At 38.3% G+C, this 12,344-nt stretch overlaps 1 protein-coding gene across 1 annotated transcript in view; it reads left to right on the top strand.

Annotated features, from left to right (window-relative positions):
- The window catches only part of LOC105444572 (E3 ubiquitin-protein ligase MIB2-like), a 35,528-nt gene that overhangs the window by 13,611 nt on the left and 9,573 nt on the right, over nucleotides 1-12,344 (top strand). Inside the window, exons 8-12 of the mRNA XM_030996443.1 lie at nucleotides 1,032-1,136; nucleotides 7,321-7,480; nucleotides 9,496-9,599; nucleotides 9,943-10,094; nucleotides 12,116-12,272. Coding sequence (XP_030852303.1) covers nucleotides 1,032-1,136; nucleotides 7,321-7,480; nucleotides 9,496-9,599; nucleotides 9,943-10,094; nucleotides 12,116-12,272 — 678 coding nt within the window. The remainder of the gene's footprint in view (nucleotides 1-1,031; nucleotides 1,137-7,320; nucleotides 7,481-9,495; nucleotides 9,600-9,942; nucleotides 10,095-12,115; nucleotides 12,273-12,344) is intronic.

Here is a 12,344-nt window from a genome sequence, read left to right as displayed (position 1 = left end):
GAGCTTATGGAGGAGGCGGTTATGGGGTACACGGTCAAAGGCTTTGGAGAAGTCTAATGCAACTGCATCAACTTGCTCTTTCTGGTCTAGAGAGTGTGCAACATCTTGAGATGTAATGATCAACTGGGTCTCACATGAATGGCCAGGACGAAAGCCATGCTGAACATCATTGAGAATATTATTTTCGTCATAGTGATCCATGATATTGCTGAAAATGACATGTTCGAGCAGTTTATTGCAGATGGACGTGATTGATACAGGGCGGTAGTTGGAGGCCTTGCTCCTGTCTCCTTTCTTGAAAATTGGTGAGATAATTGGTAAAGACCAGTTTTGGAAACACCCCCCTCTCAAAATATGAAATGGAATATGTTTTGACTAATACGTGATGATACAAATTTTGCCGAAAAATCGCCTACTAATGGATGTATTTGGTAAATTATTATATCTATTTGGACCTGATAGATATCGCGCATGTGTCACGTAGTCCCATATACATCTTTCTGTGTACAGTGCTTTTAACTTTACCAAGACTGGGCCAAATTTCTTATCATTTTGATGATTCCAGAACATTGCAGTACACACCAATACTTATATGCTAGATGATCAACCTTTTCTGATTGATTCCACAACGTTTCTTTCACAATGCAATCGGATGACCATAACTGGTCTTTATCTTTAAGATGCTAGAGCATCATAATGGCAGCCATGTTAAAGTAAGGATAATAACTTAGGAGCGCCAGAAGTGTCAAGTCTGACAGACATGAGCGCTAAACAAGGACCCACTATAATCATTATTATCCTTCTTACAAGTTTTCTTAACCTTATTATAGTTTTAAAAAAGACTGCTACTATTATCAATGTTATTATATTATGATTGTTATTATTATTATTTTCATTGTAATTATTACTTCTTTTTTGTTGCTATTTTTTGTTGATATTTTTATCAAAAAGTTACCAAATCTATGGGGAAACATCGTCATTAATCTTTTTCTTGATATCGTGAGTATTCTTACCATTTTCATTGCTTTTAGATTCATCCATTGTGTCTTGGTCAGCTTGTCCGCATAAGTGATAATATCGAGATGGTCAAGAGATTGCAGTCTAGACATGGCGGATGGACTGCAGCTATGGAAAAGGTGACTTCTGTCTAACTATTTTAGTTATAGAATACGGGTGTACGAGGCGGGGGAGGGGAGCTGCTTGCTGCACCCCATCCCCCGTGAACTTACAAAGTTCTCATATTCTCACAGCAAAGGTGCTCGTATTTGTTATGTCCATACCGAATGCATATTTTGTTTTTATAGCTATCTCGCTTCGGTCGCTAATGAAATTTAGGAAATGAAAGATTAATATACGGGCAAGGACGTCAACCCCCCCCCCCTCCCCCCCCCCCCCCCTGGCGAAAATGTGCCTTTTTTTACCTTTTAGCTAGAATGTATGATTTTTTAGATACGTTTATCTTTATTTTAAAAAACAATTTTTTAACAGTATGACACTGAAGGCAAGTTATTCAATACTGACGTTGTTTTCTTGCATTTTTTTTTAATTGTATGGCAAATAAATATTCTTTGAGATGTTTGCAAGTTGACACAACCTTAATTTTAATTTGATTTCATAAATTTCAACATATCCAAATTAAAAACATCCCAATTATACAAAAGTATAAAGCAGGACAAATTACAATCCATTTAAAAACAACATAATACAAGCAAATATACAAAGAGAAAGAACTCAATGTGGTTGGATCAGAAATCTTTTGTTTTCACTGGTAAAGAAGTGTTCATTATGACAAAAATAGCTGAAACGAATTCTCACAGAGAATGGTAAATTAATGAAATAAAAAAAAAATCATAATAATATACCATTTTGAAATATCTAAACGTTAATCAACAAATAATTTTTAAAGTTATCTGTCTCAACAATGACGAACAATATAGGAGACATCACCAGATCATCGATTCAAATAAAGTGACATTGTTTTGATTTTCTTATCATCCCCTCGCCGACGTAGTCGGAGGGGACATAGTTAGCGAGCTTTCGATTTTAGGCAGCCGACGTGTGTTGCGGTCTTAAAGTGGTGCCTAACATAGTGCCTAAAGCCCCCATCACACCAAACTAGTTCTCACTACAGAAAATCGTAAATCGGGTTGTGGTTGGAGTAGAATTTGTAAATAATGTCAATAATACGACCCTAGGTCATTCATAAATAGTCCTCAATACGTCCATCTCGTCTGTACCTCGTGCACAAGTCAGTTCATATCAACTTCAGATCGGGTAAATCTGCCATTTCCAGGCAGTTCAAGCCGGTCCGTAGTCAGTTTTAAACCCGTTATTAACTAGTTCTAACTCGTTCCAAATACGACAAAACCCATTCTAACAAGTTCAGCTCGTCCTCATCTCGTCCTCATCTCGTTCTTAGTGCGTTCGAAAGCGCTCCTACGTTTGGGGGGGGGGGGTAGACAAAAAAAAATCCGCACACCCCACCATTACATGCAGGCCCCGCTGAACGTTTCAGCGGGTAAAGCGTTGCGTAAATTGGCGTGGGGTCTAGGGGCAAAGCCCATGCGGAGGTCAAGGGGTATTGGCATTTAATTACGGTCAGATGGGCATATTTTGATACCTTATTTGTGACACTGGCAGGACACAAATTGGTGTGGGGTCCAGGGGGCGGAGCCCTCAAAAGGTCAGGGGTTTAGGCATTTCATTACGGTCAGATGAGCATAATGATACCTTATTTGTGACACTGGCGCGATACCTTAGTCGGTAGAGCAGTGGTTTCGTAATCCGGTGACCCGGGTTCGGAACCAAGTCGCTAGTGTCCTTTGGTAAGGCATTAATCCTCATTACCAGATCCCTCGGAGAGGACCTAAAGCCGTCGGCCGTCTGCTTTATTAGCAGTCAGGTAAAATAATCACCATCACTCACTCACTCACACTGACAGGTAACGAATCGGCGTGGGGTCCAGGGAACGGAGCCCCGGAAGCTCAGGGGTTATGGGCAATAAATTACGGCCAGATGAGCATATTTTGATACCTTATTTGTGACACTGGCAGGACACAAAATGGTGTGGGGTCCAGGGGGCGGAGCCCTCGGAAGCTCAGGGGTTTGGGGCAATAATTACGGTCAGATGAGCATATTCTTACACCTTATTTGTGACACTAGCAGGTCACGAATTGGCATGGGGTCCAGGGGATGGAGCCCCACAAGCTCAGGGGGTATAGGCATTTAATTACGGTCATATGAGCATATTTTAATACCTTATTTGTGACACTGGTAGGACACAAATTGGTGTGGGGTCTAGGGGCGGAGCTCCCAGAAGCTCAGGGGTTTTATACATTAAATTACGGTCAGATGAGCATATTTTTATACCTTTTTTTGTGACACTGGCAGGTCACGAATTCGCGTGGGGTTCAGGGGGCGGGGACCCTGAGGCTCAGGGGTTTTAGGCAATAGATTACCGTCAGATGAGCATCCAGGGGCCCGCCTTAGGGCCATTGGTTGGGTTAAGGGGGCAGAGCCCCGGAGGCTCAGGGGTTTAGGCATTTAATTACGGTCAGATGAGCATGATGATACCATTTTTTGTGATACTGGCAGTTCACTCATTGGCGTGGGGTCCACGAGGCGGAGCCCCTAGAAGCTCAGGGGTTTTAGACATTTTATAACGGTCAAATAAGCATGAAGGGGCCGCCTTATGGCATATGGTGGGGTCGAGGGGGCGAAGCCCCGGAAGCTCATGGGTTTTAGGCATTTAATTACGGTCAGATGAACATAATTATACCTTATTTGTGATACTGGCAGGTCACTAATTGGTGGAGGGTCCAGGGGGCGGAGCCCCCCACGAGATCATGGGTTTTAGGCATTAAATTACCGTCAGATGGGCAAATTTTGACACCTTATTATTTTTGTGACAAAGGCAGGTCAGTATTCTTTCTTTATGAATTTGCCATTTTCCAACAAACACATAAAAGGTATAATTTACTAAACATTGAGGAAAAATCTCTGAAAATTATGTCATTTCAGCAACATTTGTAAACCACCGGTATCGAATTAGAAATAAACCACGTTTGAATTATATTTTGGGGGGCATCTGTCACCCTCCTACATATTGAGTACGCCAGTGAGCCTGCCCCCCTGATCTACACCTTGTTGGTGGGGAAATCGTAACTAATCTCCCCTTCTTTCTCTCTTTCCCCCTTTCTCTCTTTCCCTTTCTTTTTCCTTTCTTCTCTCTGTTTTAGGTTTGCTGGGGGAGGCAAGTGCTTTTTGCCCCCCCCCCCGGCCCCCCCCCCCCCTGATTCACGCGTTTTTGGACGGATTAATCGCAACTGTTCTCCCCTTCTTTTCACCCTTTTCTTTTTATTTTCTTCCATTTGTTTTTGTTCCCTTTTAGCTCTCCTCTTTCCCTTTCCCTTCCTCCCCCTTTTTTGTTGGGGGGGGGGAGGCAAGGGCCTTTTGGCCCCCGAAATTACAACTTGTTCGCGGAAAATTGCAACTGATATCCCCTTCTTTTCTTTACTTACTTATACTTTTTTCCTTCCCTTTACTTCCTCTTTTCATTTTTTCTTTCCCTTTCCTCCATTCTCACTTATTTTGTGATGGGGGGGGGGTAACAGATGGGAGGCAAGGCCCTTTCCCCCCCCCCCCCCCGATCTCCTTCTTTTCCCCCTTTTCTTTTGTTCTTTCTCTTCTTTATTTCCCTTTCTCTCCTCTTTCCCTTCTTTTCCTTCTCTCTCTCTCTCTCTCTCTCTTTTTTTTGTTTGCTTTCACACAGGCGCGGATACAGGGGGGGGCAGCGGGCCTTGCCCCCTGGATCCGCGCCTGTGTGAAAGCACGACCCCAGCGTGTTCTAGCCATTCCTTATTCCCGTACAACTTCAACGATTCAAGCTGTTCAATTCAAGACATTCAAGTAAAGCCCCCATCACACCAAACCAGTTCTCACTACGTTCTGTAAAATGTTGCTCAAACTGTGCGCGAAGGTAGTGAACGTAGAGGCAACTGTTTACGATCTGTTTAATTAAAGTAGACACACGAAAAATCAAAAGTGTTTTTAATTGATGCGAAACTCATATCATTGCGAAGGGGAAGCTTACTGATCAAATACAACAACTCTCCTCTTCAAAATATGTTTGGGGCCCGCAGTAATCAACTCTCAAGAATGTTAGTTTTGAGATCTAGATTTTCTGCCTTCAGCGGTCCTTTGTAGAGCGTCAATATCTGTGACGTCACACACGGGACACGGCTGGCTAGCTGCAGACTAATACACGCGCGACTCCGGTACTGAGCTGTTGGTCCAGTGTGTTACGTCACTATTCAGAGCTCGCTACGCTCGTGTGTTTGGCTTACGTTCAGGGGCGTTCGGGGGTCTAAGAAGGGTCTTGAAAAATTGCATTTTACGCCTTTCCATGATATCTATATGATTTCTCAGCAAATATTTTTTGTTTTTCAAGAGAAAATCTTTCCATCCATATGTAATTTGTTCTAATTATCAGTTGTAGTGAATTTTTACTTTTTAAGTTACTTATCAACATTAATCTGAGTAGCGTCAACAAGCTTTGAAGTGTATATACAATTCAGTGGACCATGTTTTAAGACGTGCTCAAACTGTGCGCGAAGGTAGTGATCTAGGATCGTATTGTAGACATTATTTACACATTCTACCCCGACCATAACCCGTTTGTTACGATTTTCTAGGACGGTTCCGGAACGTAGTGAGAACTAGTTTGGTGTGATGGCGCTTAGTTGCTGCTACTTGATGCTCGACCACAGCACGTTGTGACACGTTCCAAGTAGGATCGAAGTACGCCTGTCCGTTTATAGTACGGCAATCAGTCCGCTTGTAGTACGTCCTCCTCGTTTTAAGTATGTTGTCACTCCGCCTAATTGCAGGACGGGGACAATTTTGAACAGGCTCAAAGTTCTAGAGCACTCTCCCGTATAGCCAGTCTGAGCCCGTCCATGAAGTTCTCAAACAGATCGCAAACAGTTGCTACTACGTTCAGCTCCGTTTGCACACAGTTTGAGCCCGTTTGGCAAAATTTTCCGGAACGTATGATTCTTGAGGAAAAGACTAGGAATACATTTCTTTTGAAATTGCACTTTGATTTTCTTCGTAATTTTCGCATCAGATTTTCGCGCACTGTGAATTCGTACCTCATTTAACCACCTGATCTCAAAAATTGGTCACGTGACCGACGAAAACACCTTCGTGAAAAATCGAAAGCTCTGCCGCGAAGGGAACGGACGTGAGCTGCAAAACGTCTCCACGATCCAGTACCTCGTAGTAGCCGATGTCCGGTGCCTAAATCGAAAGCTCGCTAGTAACACTGCCTTCCGTCCGTAACAAATATGGTTTTTGTTCAATAACTATAGTATTATTTGACGGATTTTGGAGTAGGTCAAAGGTCATAGCTTATTAAATATTTAAAATTTGGATGTCGTTCAATAATTTTAGTAATATTTGATGGATTTTAATGAAATTTGATATGGAGGTACATGGTATCAAAGCCTAAGTTCGATTTCGGAGTATGTAAGTCAAAGGTCGATGGGTATCGATCATTAAATATGAGAAAATACCTAATCATATATTCCAAAAATCTGAAAGGAAGGTACATGGTATCAAAACACAGCCTAAGTTCGATTTCGGAGTATGGAGGTCAAAGGTCATAGCTCATCAAATATTCGAAATATTGCAAAAATACCCAAATTGGTTTTCCGTTCGATAACTGCAGTAATATTTGACGGATTTTTATGAAATTTGATATAATAATAATAATAATAATATTGGATTCTTATATAGCGCACGTATCGACCTATATGAAGGTACATGGTATCAAAATACAGCCTAAGTTCTATTTCAGAGTATGTAGGTTAAAAGTCAAGTCATAGCTCATTAGATATGCAAAAATAGCTTATTATGCATCCGAAAATGTGGCTGCCGTTCGATAACAGGCCTAATATTGGCGGATTTTAATGAAATTTGATATGAAGGTACATGGTATTTAAATACAGCCTAAGATTGACTTCGGAGTATGTAGTTCAAAGGTCATAGCTCATTTGATATGCGAAAATACTTAATTGTATATGGGAAAAGGTTCTTTTTATTCAATAACGTAAGAAATGTTGTTGAGTATGTACATCAAAGGTCAAAGTTCACAGCTCATCAAATACGCAAACATTTCTAAATACTAGTATAGGCCATTTGTACCCAGCGATGGGATGCCACACTTTGCGTTGACTTGTTTTAATCTATCTACTTTTCAAAATGCGAAAAAAAAAATAATGTAGCCCAATAACCATGATAATTATATTCCTGTTTTAGGCCATCGGTACAGTTGGAAAGGTGGTAGAGATTGATGGATCTGAAATTCGTGTCGAAACCAAGGACAATCAAAAGTTAATTTTCAATTCTGCAAATCTGGCTCCGGAACGGATTCGTGCTCCTGAACCAGAAGACAAGAGCAGTGAAGAAATAAAGCGTGGTAAGTTTTAAAGGTGAAGTTGAGTTCTGGTCATGCGATTGCATTGTGAAAGAAAAGGTGTGGAATGGATTTAAAAAAAGTTGATCATGTAGCATGCAAAGTTCTGGAGTCATCAAAATCATAATAAATTTGGCCCAGTCTTGGTAAAGTAACAAGCACTGTCAACAGAAAGATGTTATAGGGACTACACAAATGGTGTCGGGCCTACTTACCTTGATTTCCTTATCTGTCTATGTTCATCACTCAGCCAGTATACATTTTGTACCAAAATTGTTTGGCAAATTACATTTATTTGTAATCTTAAACATTCAGTGTAGGTTTCGTTTGATTCTGTGAGAATTCATTTTCTTCTTTTTTTACCAGAACTCAAGTTTATCTTTAAGTAAAATCAAAATCAAAACAAGTGTGCTGGTCAAATTAAGGCTCTCCATTTTTATTAGTTGATTACAATTATGAATCCCCCCAAAAAGGAAAATAAATAAATAAATGAATGAATATATTAATAATTACAGTGCTTATATAGCGCCTAACACTTACTATGTCAGAAGTCTCTAAGCGCTCTACAATAATGCAGCATAATTACTCTGGCTTTAGCAGTGCGTTTCAAGGAATAAATTCCTACCAGGTACCCATTTACTTCACCTGGGTGGAGTATGGCAAATGTAGATCAATGTCTTGCCAAAGGACATTAGTGCAGCGGCGGGACTCCGGCGACGTATCCACTTGACCACAACACCTCTACATTAATAGTTTTATATAAAGGAATGAGTATAATTGAAAGGCATTAGTTCCTTGCAATTTATATTTTGATAATATTTTTCTAGAAGGAATCATCATTGCGTTTAGGAGCAATCGGATTTTCTTCATACAGTAGAAAATAAATATTTTAATTCAAAGATCTTTGAATGAGAAATGGTGGGAAACTTTTCAAAAAATATTCTTCTTACCACTGCAGAACGATACTGTTCGAATGCATATCCAAAGTTTGTTATAAGGCTTGACAAAAATGCATGATTAGAGACGATTTTATTTAATACTTATTTTTATCATCTTTAATTTTATGTAGTAGGAACTGACTTGTGGAATCGTCTGCTGGCCATGTGATTAGAACCTTCGTTTCATATTTATTACACGTCCCTCTAAGTCAGACCCCAGTTTTCTCTTCAATTTTACCTCGTTTTGGGTTTATGAAAAATTAATGAGGTACATGTATAATGTGTTTACATTGGTTTAATAAGGCTCTTGACTTTAATAATAATAATAATAATAACCTAGACTTATATAGCGCATTTCATAATCGAAGAAAATAGCAATGCGCTTTACAATATTAATACAACAAAATTACACATAACTACTAATTCATGAACTAAAGAAATGAGAGGTTCTGGATTCAATACTTACTCGGTGCTTTTATCCTTGATCAAAGTGTTTTGCCCTTAGTGTCCCTCTTGACTCGGGTATAACCAATAGATACCTGGCAATAAATTATCATAATCAAATTCATTATTATTTACATTATTTGTACTATAATTGTAATTACTATTATTTGTAGCCTTTAGAAGTAGAAGTAGTAGTAGTAGTAGTACTTAGATCATTAATTTTATTCTATGTATTTTTTATCATGAACATCATAATCATCATTAATATATTTATGATTGTTATCATTGTTATTTCTATTACTGTAAATATTGTGAAAGATATAATGTACTTTAAATATCATTATTACTTTTGTTGAATAATTATTACCATTATCATTATTATTATCATCATCATTATTAACATTATTTGTACTAAAATTATAGTTACTAGTATTTGTACTATTATTATCAGTAGTAGTAGTAGTAGTAGTAGTACTTATATCATCAATTGTATTATGTATCATTATCATCATCAACATCATGATCATTAATAATTTATTTATTATTGTTATTATTATTATTTCTATTACTGTCACTAGTATCATCATTATTATTTATATTCTTAACATTGTATTACAATTTTACCTTTGCCTCTAGTTATCTCTAGGGTCAAGCAGGATCCCGAATGGAGCATCATGGCTGCTGCAGAAGCAGGTGATATCAAAGAGATGGAGCGTATCTTGGCTATTCACCCAGAGTGGGTTAGTATCTAGGGTCGGATCTAGAATTCTGTAAAGGGGAAGGGGTAACAACAAAAATGGTCATCAGACTTTGGCGCTGTATCTTTGTTTTCAAATTCTGTAACAAGCAACGAAATAAAAGAAGGAAGAAGAAAGGTTAGATCATTTCAAAACTGGGGCACAACTTGGGATTAGCTGTGTACATATTAGGTATGCCACTTGGGGGTCAAGTGAGGGGATGGGGAGTCTTGGGCTGGATCTCGTTTTCCTTATCACATTCAATAATTCATAAAGTATTAATATTATCCTTGGAGGTGGAGGAAAAGATTCCAATCAAATATTTTTTCTGTCTATTTGCATCTAGATTCATTACCAGTCCGAGTATGGTCTTTCGCTGTTGGGTTACTTTGCATCTACCTGCAATGTTTACAACGTGAAGTTTCTCCTTGAGAAAGGGGCCTTTATTGAGTACATTGACATAAACGGCTGTACGCCACTGTTCCTTGCAACACATCGGTAAGATATTCTAAAGTCTTTCAAAGATACAGAACGTATTTTCATAAAGCTAATGATAATTTGTGTTGCCAACATGTAATGCTAAAACCCGAATCTTTCAATGCCTCATGCAAAATCAAACGAAAAAAGTCAATCTCCATCACCCACATTGATGTAACAATATCATTAACATGAACAGTTTATGTATTCATGTAATCAGTGAAATAACATATCCCGCATGTTTTTTGCTCCGAGTCTACAAGCCTATTAATACACACACCCTTTTTAAAAAGCTTCAAAACAAAAGGCTATCTCATATCTAATTTTCTTTACAGAGCATTTTCTAATCTCTCCCTTAGCATTAATGCTATTAATGAATGGACATTTAATAGAATTCTTGTTAAATGCGCCACCGAAAAGAAAAATTATTTTGGCGTTGTTCAAATTATGTTAAGATGTAGTAAACAAAATTCTCACATGTACCTTTGTTATTTCAATGATATACCTTCAAGTTTATTTAATAATTATTTGTCAGTATGTTTTTATTGTTCATTTGGACCTTCTTTGTTTGGTTAACTTCCTTGAATATTTGATCATATTCAATATTCAATATTTAATATATATTAGTTCAAGTGAACTGATATAATTTTATCATTCCATAAAGGCACTAGCGGGTTTACCCTACCCTGACTGAAGGCCCGCAAGACCGAATATGAAAAAGGTGCCACGAGACAGCGCGTGTAAATAATATGCCGTAAGCTGTCTATCTGGGACAAATTGCGGCTGCGTATATTTGACATGATTCATATGACTAATAATGTACCGTTCACAAGACAATAAATATATTGTTATAGAGATCTATTGCTCACAGATTCATCTTGGCAATTTTTTGTATGGATCATTGCAGGTGTAGAAGTGCTGTTGTCATGAACTTTGCTGATCTGTGTTCAAAATGACCTGTACAAAAATGCTCTGGGTGATTTAAGTTTGTTACATCAGACAATCAATATGGTCAACTTATCATAACAATGAAATGCCATAACTAATTATGATGCGATTCTCTTGATTAAATGAATAGTGAGCCTTTCATTTTTCAGATTTCAGATGATACATCACAAGTTAACATTTTTGTGTATACCCGATTTATGTTTATTATATAAAGAATTTGTATTATATTAAAAATTTACAGGCCCGGATCATTCCCCCAAATTGCGCTTTTTACCTTGACATGCCAACACAAATATATTTTAATCATTAGGTGAAGGGTCATAAGCACCAAGAATTACTTTTTAAAAAAATTAAAACCCAAATGTATGTACGCAAGCAATTGTACTGTATATCGTATAATTGCACACGATATAAGGCTTTCGGTTTCACGGGCCTTCGGACAACTTGGCTGTAGCCCCCCCCCCCCCCCCACGCACCGTTCCCACTAGCATATTCTATTGCAGAGTAATTTTTGTCCAGAATGCCTGTGAAACTTACTTAATATATTATCTTTTATCCACTCCATTTCTTGAATGTAACCGCCGAGTTTTTCAACCGTTTCGCCATTATTTTTTGTATTCATAATTTTCCAGACTTTTTAATCGTCAGTTTATGAATCTCTTTACCTCAACATAGTGCAGTTCAGAGTTTGCTATTGGTCGAATTACATCAGCTTTCCTACCTCAAATTGCCAACAAGTTTTTGCATTTCAAACCCTTTCATACTGTTGAATAAACAAACAATGTTTATTAACTGGAAAAAAATGCTTGAATGAACATTACAACAAGCCAACAAGTCGACAAGTAATTGTCAATATGTACAGGAAGAATAAATGGTTATAAACTTTATTCTGCGTCGCCAGTTTCGAGACTTCAGTAATTATTTTCGGGTAAATATATCTGCTCTTATTCATGAATGGCACAATGCACTGCAACAAAAATGGACTCCAATTGTCCAGTGATTTTTGTTTTTTCTGTACAAGTTGTAATCCAATGTTCCGGGTTAAATAAATGATAACCCATCCGTTTTCTTCAAATACCCATTCCAAACGGAAGCAACAAATACGAAATTGTGGAATATCTTCTAGATCAAGGGGCTGATGTGCATGCCGTCAACTGGCGAGGCTACACATGTCTCCATTTGGCATGTTCCCAAGGTTTCTCTCAATGTGCACGTTATCTGCTGATGCACGGTGCAGACTTGAACCAAAAGGTAATATACCATGATTCAAGTAATATCATTGACATATAAAAAGTAAATTAAACAAAATTCAGGATCGTTGTA

This window comes from Strongylocentrotus purpuratus, unplaced genomic scaffold (assembly GCF_000002235.5).
Source record: "Strongylocentrotus purpuratus isolate Spur 01 unplaced genomic scaffold, Spur_5.0 spur5_scaffold_3, whole genome shotgun sequence".
Lineage (NCBI taxonomy): Eukaryota > Metazoa > Echinodermata > Echinoidea > Camarodonta > Strongylocentrotidae > Strongylocentrotus > Strongylocentrotus purpuratus.
Note: the sequence above shows the minus strand (reverse complement) of the source record. Positions and strands in the feature narration are given on the sequence as shown.